Here is a 13,268-nt window from a genome sequence, read left to right as displayed (position 1 = left end):
AAAAAAAGGCATTAGGAAACCAATTTCCTTGGCACTCTCCCACCCCAAAAGCAGGCAGGAAAATGGAGCGCTTGGGTATGGTATCCACAGGCACCCAGACAGACACACACACTTTCAGGGCCCGTCCACACCTCCTAAGCGTCCACAGTCTGCCTGGTCCTGCAGAGGGAATACAGCATCCTTGATCTTGCCCAGTTTTATCAGCCTCTAGAAATTCAAGGACAAACTGATCGCATAGTGCACAGCCTCATATCCTTTACTTAAGGAAAGATAAGAAAATTCATCCTAAGCTATTTCAGACTTTTCTGGGCATCGGAGCGCTCGGAGATTAGGACGGGCTGGTGGTGGACGCTGCCTGCCGTAGCTCAGGACTATTAATGAGCGTGAGGGTAACTCACGGTGGGGCTGGACGGGGCCAGCTGACCCCCACCTAAGCCCTCCACTAAATTATTACATTTGCTAATTTTTTTTTTTTTTTTTTGTGGTACGCGGGCCTCTCATTGTTGTGGCCTCTCCCGTTGTGGAGCACAGGCTCCGGACGCGCAGGCTCAGCGGCCATGGCTCACGGGCCCAGCCGCTCCGCGGCATGTGGGATCTTCCCGGACCGGGGAACGAACCCATGTCCCCTGCATCGGCAGATGGACTCTCAACCACAGCGCCACCAGGGAAGCCCGACATTTGCTAACTTTGTATTTCTTCTCATCGTCCTCCTTTTCTTTGACAATTCCTTCATCTCCATCCTCCCCATAGCTCAGCCGCGTCTTGCCATCCTGCTCAGGAATCTCCTACAAGATAGTATTTTAGGGAATTTTCCTCTCTCGTGGATGCCTGCATCTTAGAAGGGACCCCTTGAAGCCCAGAAGGACCTCAAGTTCAGAGGGGGAAGTTCCAGCTGGGTAAGAGTGGCAGGCTTCTAATATTGATGGAGTGCCTATTCTAGGCTGGACACTTTGTCTACTGTAATGACGTTGCTGAATTTTCAAGGTATCTCTGTGAAACAGGTATTATCGTCTCCATTTCAGGATGAGACATCAGGGACCTCTGGGCAAGACAGACTAGAATGTTAGTTCACACTTGGAGGCCCTGCCTACTACCTTCCCTGTTCCAAAGACACGGCAGTGACCCATGAAAAGATTCCAGCAGGGAAGCTCAGCTATTCTCAGAAGTAAGATATATATCTCGATGGATCAAAAGCTCCAAATATTTACTATTTTGAGGGGCCGAAGGCCCAGCCTGCTGACTCAGAACCCAGAAGCAGGTGGAGGGAGCTGGAAGGTTGGTTTTCCAAGGGTACAGGGACGAAAAGTCTCCCACGGGAGGTGGGGGACCAGTCCCTGAAATGGGGGCTGGTGAAAGCACTTTCCATCTGAGGGAGGAAGCTGAAAAAACCAGAGGTACCATTTCCCCACCCTCCTAAGACTAAAGCTTATCTGTGAACGTGAATAGTGATAGAAGCTGGAAGAAGCACACACGTAGCCAGGGCATGGCCAGACTGCCTATGGCTTTGACGACTGGCTCCAGGGATAATCCCACGATCGCTGTGAACATGCAGTTCATCACTAACCCAAGACAGCTGGCCCTGCGCCGGGGGACCCAGGACCTGGGTGGAGGCAACTTGAAATCACTCGGCAAGGAGAGCTGGGTGGAGGTGATGAGCGAGGAGAGAAAGAGAGAGAGAGACGGACTCCCACTCAAGATGAGCAGACAAACCCCAATTCCAAAACACCCGAGGAAAGCAGTTGCTGAGAGAGACAACCAACAAAGATTCTCAAAGATTTAGCGAGCTGGAAAGCAGTCCTGAGGAAAGTATCTCAGAAAGGTAAAGAAAAAAAATGAGAAAGCACCATTGGGAGCTGTGGAGAATGGATGGAGAGGCTCAGAACTGTATCCCACAGGGTTTCCAGGAGGGGAGACTTGGAATGGCAGGGCAGCGATATTCAAGGATATCATGGCTGAGGATTTTCTCTAACTAGAGACATTTTCTGGATCCTCAGATGAAAGACGCATATTAATCACCAAGCAGGTAAGTAAAAAAAATAAATCCACATCTCGAAAACCTGGGGCATCTTCCCTCTATCCAACCCCTTCTGTTCCTGAGATCCCTGGCCCATGGCCTTCCCCAGGAGCTGCCTGACAAGGTCCTCCACTGTTTTAGCCCCATTCCTGATCCTGGCACAGTGAGGAAAGCCCTGGGTTTGGGGTTGGGAGACGTAGGTTCGAGCCCCCCATCTGATACTGCCTCAGAGTCCTCGCTGAGCCTTGATTTCTTCCCTTCAAATGGGATCAGAAGTAGAATGATAGAAATTTAGAACCAGAAGGGACTTTGGGGGCGGCGTCATCACAGGAGACCACGGCTAGACCACGGTCAGACCCACTAACTAGCTCGGTGCCCACAAGATACTTAACCTCCTGCGTCTCCATTTCCCCATCATTAAAAGGGGATAATAACAGCACTGGCCTGTGGGGCTGCATAAGGATGACATGGATTCATTCGCGTAAAGAACTTAGCACGGTGCCACGCGCAGAGTAAACCTTCAACCCGGGACAGCCGTTTCTGTTACGATAATAATAGACACCCATGAAATGCCGCCTGCGACCTATACGCAGTGCGAGGGGCTCCCCACTGAAACCACGGACCCCAGGCAGAGCAGAACCAGGGGCCATTGCCCCCTCTGCACTGGGGAACGGGCAAGCCAGCCGGCTACCCTCCCCACCCTCATCCCGGGCTGCCCCTGGTAGGCCCTCCTTGGCCTTCTGAGAAGCCCCTCTCCGTGACCAACCATGAACTTCCCTGAATTTGTGCATGCCCCGGCCCCGCCCAGGCCCCCCCCAGACCCCGCTGCCCCGGGTACCCTACCTCTCTCTGCTCACTGCAGATCTTACACAGCCACAGGGGCCGCTTCTGGCCGGGGGAGGCCTCGATCCCGCATTTGGTGCAGACTTTCTACAAGAGAGAGGACACGGGAACATAAACACTCAGCTCCTTCCTCCTCAGCTGAGGGGCTGGGAAAACTATAACCAAGGAGCCCTCTGGTACCTTCTGAGGGGATGGCTTTTGCTTCAGGCCCCAAAGGGCGATAACCCAAAGGATACAGATCATCTAAGACCCGTAGTTGGCTTTGGGGCACAATAGGTGTGCCCATCCAAGGATCTCCGTGATAGAAATTCACCCTCACAAGTACAACCTGTTGGGATCACATCAAAAAAAAATAAGCTTGCTGAGAGTCAGAGCTGCATCATTTTCAATAGCAAGGAACTGGAAACAACCCAAACGCCCAATACCGGAGGCCGATACAGGCAAACACAACTGAATACGATACGGCCTTAACACAGCAGACTGTGTGGGTCCCTAGAAATGTGGGCAGGAAATGACGTTTTTCAACAAAGAAAACATAAAAAAAAAAAAAAAAGAGCATGGAATAGTGAAAGGAAGGGAAGACCAGGAACAAAAAAAAAAAACATGGAGCAAAGAAAACAGACATTTGTATATAACCATGCAAAACATTCACTTGTGCGCCTGACAAGGTATGGTGACAAATACCAGTGACCGCTTGGGCACTTCCTTCATGCCAAGGCCCTTCATTTAACGATCCCAGGACCCCTATTATATAAGAATTAGGCCCATTTTACAGGCAGTAGTTTGAGAATTGCTCAAGTTCACGCAGCAAGTAAGTAACAGACTCAGGTCTGCCTCTAGAGCTGCTATATAACTGCCCCAGGACCCGTGAGCCGCCAGAACCTAGTCTCTGCAGCGTTTCTCCTTCTACAGAGTTGCTGAAGATCATATAACTTCTCGGTACGTATTTTGCTTCCCCGAGATGCACAGCCACAAGCCCTGGTGGGAAAAAGCCAGATGAAAGGCACCAGGAGGCAGGGGGGCACTTGGTGGGGCTGAGACCTCTTCTGGGCTAACCCAGGTAGAGTCTGATTCAGGGACAGCGTGTCCTCCTCAGAGAACAGTCACACCAGCTAATCAATGCATCTTTCTGCCACTGCGTGGAAGTTGCCCGGTCCCTGCGGGGCTTGGGGCTCTCTCCTCTCTCCTGTCGAGGGAAGGCTATATCTGCGGCTTGGCCTTTTCTGCAGGCTGCCAACTGAGCAAGGAGCACACCTCTCCACGGAGAGGGAAATGTCACCAACTTGGCTTTTCAGAGCATGTTGTCACCGCCTGATTGGGCAGCGGGGTCACGGGAGGTGAGGAATCAGCTCGTGGCAGAAGGGAAGCTATGATACATTCGTGGGGGGTATGCATTCGCTTCCATCGGACCCGCAGGTACAAGAAATGTCACTTTTCTTTTATTTCTCCAAATAAATTGTAACATGCTCCAAGCTCCTGTCCCTCTGGGTTGGCAGGAAAGTCCATCCCAGTCTGTTTGGGCCCCGCTCTCGCGAAGGTCCCAGGCTTGGGGTCTCTGGTGGCACAGTACGTCTGGGAAGGATCCCCTGGGTGCTGCCGGACTGCTCACTGCTGTGCTGTTCCCCCTCTGAGCTCCCACGTCCCTCAGAGGGGGAAGGGGCCTGGCCACTTCTGTGTCAGGCCTGGGTTTGGGATCTGTGCCAGGCTGGGGTGCCGCCTCCCTGGGAGCCAGCAGCCTGTCCCCCTGGAGCCCCGAGCCACCAGTCTGGAGACTCTCCCTTCCCCACTAGAACTGCCTCTTGCTACCCTTTCCAATGCTCACCCCAACCCTTCTACCTCTAGGACAGGGGCCCCCATAAGCCCATAAGATGGGACTCAAGAAACACACATGGGGGCTTCCCTGGTGGCGCAGTGGTGGAGAGTCCGCCTGCCGATGCAGGGGACACGGGTTCGAGCCCCAGTCCGGGAAGATCCCACATGCTGCGGGGCGGCTGGGCCCGTGAGCCATGGCCGCTGACCCTGCGCGTCTGGAGCCTGTGCTCCGCAACGGGAGAGGCCACAGCAGTGAGAGGCCCGCGTACCGCAAAAAAAAAAGAAACACACACGGGCCCCTCCTTCCTGGGGTGAAGAGAGGGAGGAGGCGCTGAAGCCGGCGGGCTGTTTTTCCTGCTCATTCCCGTGATCCCGTATAGATGGCACACGTGGGAAAATCAGCGGAGCCATCTCAGAGAGGGGAGATTTCCCTCTTGTGTTTTCTACATGCTTGTACGGTTCAACGACAGCTCGTCCTCCAAGCGCGCAGTGTGCCCTAACCCCCTCCCAAGGTTGCTGAATCAGACAATGCTGCTGGGAATCGGGAGAGAAGACCAGTTCCTCCCATTGTGGAACACCAGCCCCTGCCACCCTGGAAACAGTGTGAAGGAGGTGGGTGTCATGATGTCCATCATACGGGTGAAGGAGATGAGGCTCAGAGATGTTGAAGGCTGCCCGCTGTCCCACAGTTAGGTAGCGACCGTCAGGCTTTGGGAAGCTCCCCTCTTCTGGACCTTAGGAGAGCTGAGCACCGCGTGGAGCACTGCCCTGTGTTGGGAGGGTGGGGCCCAGTGAGGCACCCAACGCTCAGTCCCAGGTCGGCCTGCCTGCCAGGCCAAAGGGCATGTCTGGCTGCCTCGGAGGAGTGACATTTAAGCAGGGTTTGAAGGATGGGCGTGCACGAGCCCTCGATAAATAGCATCTGATTGACTGACTGATCATCTATGCTGTTGGGCGGCAGGGAAAGAAGCTAGGAGAGAGGGCTTGAAAGCTGTGTCCTGTCTTCTACCCAGAGAACACAGCACACGGAACCATCTGGCCTGGGGGCAGGAGCCGTGTGGACCAGTCGCCTTCCAGAGGCAGGGTCAAAGGCTGTTGGGTCAGCTCCCAGTCCTGGTGGGGGAGGGATGGATGGCATGTCCCAAATGTTCTCTCCTCCCCTTGTCCTGTGGGGCTCTGGAGGGAGTTGGGGGTGACATGACAGGGCATACCCTCCCTGGCCCACGGGCAGCCCTGTTTTCAGGATACCAGCCATCACTAGTGGAACCCCCGGTCAGTCCCGGCCATCTCTTGGTCCGTGTTTACAAGCTCCAGCGTCTCCAGCTGGGGAATCCGGGCCAGCAAAAAGATAACATGCCCCACTTCAAATAATACATAATTGCCATTCTATTAAATCTCAACCAAGAAGAGAATAACGAGCCTTTTCCCCTTACGGGCTTGGTCTTTGTTCCAGGTTCCAATGAAGAAAATTAAGCAGGTGGTATTTAAAAAAGCCAGTGAGAGAGAGTGTGAGCCGGCCACAACATCAACTCAGTGTAAAGGGAACACTGCACAGTCGTGTCAAGGACAGCCGGGCCTGGGGGTGGCCACCAGCTTCCCTGCCAAGTGGGTTTCCATTGAGCGGGATTGCCCCGGGTGAGTGAGCGCTGGCTTCCCGGGCTTGGCTCTCTCATGCTTCCTGCAGCCTCAAACTGTGTCTGAGCGTTAAACAAACCAAGTCTAGCTTCTGGGCCTGACTCAGACGCTCCATGCATTCCTTTTGCAAATGTACATCCCATCCCAGAACATGCATGGGGAAAGGGGGTGGCTCAGGGTGTAGCCCACGGGACACAGGCTTTGGGGCAGGGGAGCGCAGCGTCTGCCATTTAGATGCAACCTTGGACTTGTTACTAGCCTTCTCTGAGCTGCATTTTCTTGTCCTGAAGACGGTGGTAACAGGCAGGCTCATGTCACAGTTAGGAGGGTCAAGGGAGATGACTGACGAAAGTGCTCACCACGGTAAGGAGCAGGCAGCAGCCACAGTCCTGCACAGCCGCCGCAGTGAGGATGCCACACGCATCAGTCATGTAAGCCAAAACCCCAGAATCATCCTTGATCCCCACTCTCCCTCCTGCCCATCCAAATAATCCATCTCCAAGAACTCTAAATCTCACTAGAACTGTCCACTCTCCTCCAAGACCCTCCCTAGCCATACTGCCATCTCCGGGGCCTGCACCATGGCCCCACCCCACTTTGGCCAACCTCCAGCTGGTCCCCAGCGCGGAAGCCAGTGTGATCTTTTCAAGATGCAAATCTCATCACGTCCTGTCTACCGTCCTTGCCAGCTTAGGAGCCTCCAGAGACTTCCTGTTGCCCTCGGGATGAAGACCACACCCTTTCACGTGACACACGATGCCCGCTCAGGGTAGACCTACCTCCTTGTGACCTCAGCTTGCACCCCTCTCCCCTACTCTACTGCCTCGTTCTCCATCTCAAGCCCCAGCCGTGTTGGCCTGACTTCAGTCCCGGGTCCTCAATCTGCTTTTCCTGCCACTGGACCTTGGCAAGTGCTGCTCTCTCTGCCTGGGATGTACTTGACCACACGCTCTCCTCGTGAGCCTATGCATCCTTCAGACCTCAGCAAAAGCAAAAGCACCGCTTCTTCAAGGAAGCCTTCTCTGCCGTCTTAACCCGGTTGGAGCTTCCCTAACAGGCTCTCGCCTCTTCTCCTCCACTGAGACTTACCCTCATTTGTGTGGCTGTGTAACTACGGTCACTTCCCCTGCTAGGCTGTCAACAACCAGAGGGCAGAGGCCGCGTCTGTTTCTGTTCACCTTCCTGTTTCCGGCATGATGAATTTTTGTGGAATAAACGAATAAACAAATGAGAGCTACTTTTAACATTACACCTGAGAAGGCAAGATGTGGCCCCTCCTGGAATGTGCCAACCTGCTGGGGGGAAGAGACGCACAGAAACAGGAAACACTCGCTGGGCAGCAGCGGGGCAGGGGGTGCCCCGTCCACACTGAGCGAGGCTGACTGGTCAGGCGACGGGAGACCAGACAAGGAAGAGCCTCCCTTGGGGTGGGGTGTCAGGGGTGGTGGGACTGCTGCCCGGTGGGCCTCACTCTCAGTGGGTGGGGCATGAATCCAGGCTGGGCTGGCCACAGAGGAAATGACACTGAGGGTCCTTTGCTAAGGGTGGGGGCAGAGATGTGTGCCCCGCCCTCCATGTGGCCACTGCCTGCCCGCCGCCCCAGGGGCGCACCCTGCAGGCTGCCTGTGTGTTCAGACTCTTTCCAAGGTCTGTGGGGGCGCCCTCCTGAGCATCCTCATACCCTAGGCCACTTCGGTCACCCCAAGACTCCCTGGAACCCCTCCTCTCCATCCAACATCATCACCTTCACCTTCTCATGCTATAGGTCAGAGTCAGAGGCACGACAAGGTCCGGGAGACCACAGAGCTGGGGCACCTCACTCCCAGGCCGGCCTTCCCATCCTCACCGCAAGCCCCTGACTCATTTCACGTGGAGCCTTCACGCTCCACGGCGGAGTCCCTGAGCTACCGCCGACTAGAAGGGAGCAGGTGTGGGGCCCACGCGGGGGTGGGAACGAAACTGCTCGCACCCCTCCAGAGCACTTAGTACCCGGGAGTCAGCCACGCTCTCTGTGACAGGCCCTGGAGGCGTCGCTGCTGCTGCTTCATCCATCACACAGAAAGCAGTGTTCCCGACACTCAGCCAACCAAAGAAAGACGAAACTGTGCTTAAATGTTCCACACAAGGAGGCCAGAAAAACATACGCTGTGCTGTAGAAATGAATAATGGAGACGGTTAATTTGAAAATATTTGGTGCTTCAATTCAACAAACGTTTACTCAATACTGGATGGAAGGTGCTACTCTAGGAACGATGAGGATGAACGAGCCACGGCCCTTTGTCCTCAGCGAGGGTTCCATCGAGCGGAGGACTTGATGAACGAGCAAAACTCATCTGGAAAAGGACTTGCCCAAGAGCTTCAAGACTGACACTGGAAAAGGACTTGCCCAAGAGCTTCAAGACTGACACTGGAAAAGGACTTGCCCAAGAGCTTCAAGACTGACACTGGAAAAGGACTTGCCCAAGAGCTTCAAGACTGACACTGGAAAAGGACTTGCCCAAGAGCTTCAAGACTGACACTGGAAAAGGACTTGCCCAAGAGCTTCAAGACTGACACTGGAAAAGGACTTGCCCAAGAGCTTCAAGACTGACACTGGAAAAGGACTTGCCCAAGAGCTTCAAGACTGACACTGGAAAAGGACTTGCCCAAGAGCTTCAAGACTGACACTGGAAAAGGACTTGCCCAAGAGCTTCAAGTTTCACCGACTGAAGTTTGTCAGTGAGACGGTCTCTCCTTAGGAACCTGGCAGCAATGATGCTCATGGAGTGGCTGCCCCCGATCCTCACCCCAGGAAAGCAGGGTAAAGAAATGGCTGTGTCCAGACAATCACAGCACAGGCACGGACAACGTGAAGAAATCAGCCCACGAGTGTGCATTTCACGCCACCCAGTGTGCTCCCCATGCTAAAACTCAAATCTTCAGCAAGGAAAAAAATCCGATTGTGTTTTGGAGAAAGGTACTCGGCAATAAAAAATGACGACGTAAACAGAAAGAATGAAAACAATCACGACGGAACTGTGTATTTACTGCCATGGAGCAACGTTCACAAAAAATTAAGTTAAAAAAGCATGTTATAAACAGTAAGCCTAGTGTGATTCTCTACCATACAGATATGTATATGTGCCTATATCCATTTAGAAGTAGATATATACACAGAAAAGTATCTGGAAGGAGACCGGCCAAAACATAAACTGAATTGGGCTAAGTCGAAATCTATTTTAAATGGGTAAGCAGAATTCCTATTTAAAGGAAGGCTATGCTAAATGTTTTGGGAAATCACCTGCCCCGACTTCATTTTTTGACCCTATCTGGATTTTTGTGGGTCAGGATGGATTAAAGAAGCCGAAGACATAGGCACAAACGGGAGGGAGACTGGACTTGCTGGTTGAGTGTGGCTCAAATGTAGATAGTCAGCCTTGCCTCCACCCCCCCTCCACCTCCGCAGGTGGTGTCCACGGGTCACTGACCCCTCTGATCACAGGATCAGTCCTGCTCAACCCCAAGACGTCAGCCAGGCTTGGAGGTGCATCACCAGCCCTGGAGGGCCAGGAGTGCAGGGGCTAGACATGGCCTCCTTGCTATAGACAGACTCAGTATCTGGAACCCAGGTTCTGCTGCCAAATGACTTTCAGTACGTTAGATATTGATGTACACATTAAAAATATTTATATACTTTAGATATTGATGTACATATTATAAATATTTATATACTTTAGATATTGATGTACATATTATAAATATTTATATACTTTAGATATTGATGTACACATTAAAAATATTTATATACTTTAGATATTGATGTACATATTATAAATATTTATGTACTTTCTCGAGCCCTGGTGCTACACCAGGCATCAAGGTAGGTGCTTTATGTAGAATCTTACTTAATTTTCATAACCACACTAAGAAGTGGGTATTACGGTCCCTATTTTATCAACTCAGGATCTGAGGCTTGAGGCTAAGTAACCTGACCACGAGGAGCTGGGATGTGGACCTTGCACTGTTTGAGCTCTAGGTTTCTGCTCAGACAAGAGACTCATCCAAGCCTTCCTTCTCCACCGGGGGCTCAGGTGAAGGCAGGGCTGGCTCCCTGGGCCCCGGCTCCTCTTCCAGAACACCACACTCGGTCAAGCCTCAAGTGGGAGAGGGCACAGCCAGGGCCCTCCTGTTCATTAGGACACAGTCTGGGGGCCAGCAGGGCTGAGGGCATGCTGACCTGAGCCCTGACCACTGCAAATACTGAGTCACCCAAAGATGCACAGCCTTAAGAATGCCAGCCACCTGCCGCTTGGCCTGAGACAGAAGCCAGGAGGCGCCCGGAGAAGAATTTCAGAAGGAAGACACGTCTCTCTGTGCTTCCAACACTGGTGCCATGCCGGGGAAACGCCAGCCTTCCTGTGTCCTGGCTGCGGGTGGCAGGTGTACTACCCCACGCAGGGCCACTCTTCACCTCGGTCTCTGGAAGGCTGCACTGCCTCCTTTGAGTGAACCCTACCCAGCTCCCCACCAGATGAGCCGCTGATGCTACGTGGGGACCACCTGCAGACCTCAGTCCTGGGCAGCCCCCAGCCACCTCTCCCAGCTGAAAGGCAGCACTGCAGATTTCAGGACTAGCTTCCAAAGCACTGCCTTCCATCTCCTGCCACTCGCTACCGTCAGCCCCGCATCTTGAGCAGAGAGGAGGGTTAAAAAGGCAACAGAAGGAGCTCGAGATGAACATTCATAAGCGCATACTAAAAAGGCATGCCTAGGGCTTCCCTGGTGGCGCAGTGGTTGAGAGTCCGCCTGCCGATGCAGGGGACGCGGGTTCGTGCCCTGGTCCGGGAAGATCCCACATGCCGCGGAGTGGCTGGGCCCGTGAGCCGTGGCCGCTGAGCCTGCGTGTCCGGAGCCTGTGCTCCGCAACGGGAGAGGCCACAACAGTGAGAGGCCCGCGTACCGCAAAAAATAAAAACAAAAAAATGGAGACTCCATGCTGGGTTTTTGCCTCTTTCCCAGGCAAACGTGAGAAGCAAAGATTTGAGCTGTCTCGACGGGCCCTGGGGGCATGCACGGTGGGTGACAGGAGGGTCAGTGGTTGCACCACGGCTGCAGACAAGAGTTGGGGCAAAGGAGTGGAGACGGGTTATTCAGTATGAAGCTGAGAGGGAGGTTTTAAAGACCAGCAAATCTAATAACGTAGGATCAAAACGGGACCACGTGACACACAGCCCTGGGTCTCGAGGAATTCATTCATTCCTTCAGCAAGCGTCTGCGCGGGGCACGGTGGGTACTCAGACCCTTGGGGTGAAGAGACGTACAAACACTGGGCTGCGAAGACGGAGCACTGACTCCTGGTGAGACTGAGTCATGACAAGGCAGAAACGCTTGGTGGAAGGGAATTGTGCACAAATCATGGAAGGGCTGAGGGCTGAGGGGATGGCCGGGGGAGCTGGTGCGTCTCAGGCGAGGGCCAATGTCGACCCCCGAGGCTGGGGTGTTTCCCTCTGAGGGGGTGCCAGACCCTCCAGGGCCGAGGACAGGGCACTTGTAGGGGGAAAAGCACATTCAACAGTATGCTCACTTTTTTCAAACATAAAATATTATTTTGAAATTTCAAGTAGCATTAAAAAAGGTGGAAGGTTTCTACATTTATCTAAAGGGAGTCTGGGTTTTGAAAGGCTAAAATAACTGCTCTGAAGTCCCGATGGGGAAGAAGGACAGGTGGGGACTCCACGCTTCTCCCTCTCAACCTCTAAGGGGACCTTGGGTCTCACGGGGCCTTGTGTGGGGACAGGCGATAGCACTGACTCTCCCCAGGGGTGAATGAGGGTAGAAATCAATGGGCGTCACACATAGAAAGAAAACTTATGGTTACGGAAGGGGAAGGGGGTGGGAAGGGATAAATTAGGAGTTAGAGGTTAACAGACATACACTACTATGTATAAAACAGATAAACAACAAGGACCTACTGTATAGCACAGGGAACTATATTTGATGTCTTATAATAACCTAAATGGAAAAGAATCCGAAAAAGAATATATCTCTATATCTATAGCTGAATCACTTTGCTGTACACCTGAAACACTGCGAATAAACTATACTTCAGGGCTTCCCTGGTGGCACAGTGGTTGAGAGTCCGCCTGCCAATGCAGGGGACATGGGTTCGTGCCCCGGTCTGGGAAGATCCCACATGCCGCGGAGCGGCTGGGCCCGTGAGCCATGGCCGCTGAGCCTGTGCGTCCAGAGCCTGTACTCCACAACGGGCGAGGCCACAACAGTGAGAGGCCCGCGTACCGCAAAAAAAAAACTATACTTTAATTAAAAAAAAAGTAATCCGTGAATGGTTCTCTAAGGGGTTCTCGGGCACAACCCTCCTAAAGTCTCCCAGGCCTGGAGTGCACCCTGGGGCCCCCCCGTCCCTGGGCCAACCTGCCGAGAGGGAAGACTCTGGGGTAGATGGAGTCCAGTGCACGCGGGGGCTCCCTGACCCACACTGAGCTTTCCTGAAGCTCTGATCATGGCCGGCTCCTCCCGCTTGGGTCCTGCCGGTCCTTCGGAACCCTCACTAGCTCCTTCCAGCCCTAAAGGAAGAAACCCCTCGCTCCTGGAACTGACGGGGCCTGGGCCATGGTTGAGCTCATCAAGTCCTCTGGCCTCTCAGCCGCGGGTCCACGTGGCTCCATCCAAATCCCTGGCCCAGCGGTCTCCCGGGACCACCACGTCACACGGTGGCCTGCAGCTCTCCCACCCCACTCTGGCCGGGAGGGAGTCAGGGCAGAGGACGGCCCAGGTGGTGGAGGGAGCGGGCTCACATCCTCTTGCTCCCTGCCAGGTGGTTACTTAGAGTTACAACTCATAATAATGATAACAGTCACCGTTTACTGAGCACTTACTCCGTGCCTGGCGCCCAGCTCAGCGCTCAACACACATCATCACATTTAATCCCGTTTATGTTCACAACAGCCCTGTGAGGGAGTTTTCA

The 13,268-nt window shown here is 53.5% G+C and overlaps 1 protein-coding gene across 1 annotated transcript in view; it reads right to left on the bottom strand.

Moving 5' to 3' along the window:
- RPH3AL (rabphilin 3A like (without C2 domains)) overlaps window positions 1-13,268 on the bottom strand; it is an 87,653-nt gene that overhangs the window by 49,471 nt on the left and 24,914 nt on the right. Inside the window, 1 exon segment of the mRNA XM_065898039.1 lies at window positions 2,858-2,944. Coding sequence (XP_065754111.1) covers window positions 2,858-2,944 — 87 coding nt within the window.

This window comes from Phocoena phocoena, chromosome 19 (genome assembly GCF_963924675.1).
Source record: "Phocoena phocoena chromosome 19, mPhoPho1.1, whole genome shotgun sequence".
Taxonomy (NCBI): Eukaryota; Metazoa; Chordata; class Mammalia; order Artiodactyla; family Phocoenidae; genus Phocoena; species Phocoena phocoena.
Note: the sequence above shows the minus strand (reverse complement) of the source record. Positions and strands in the feature narration are given on the sequence as shown.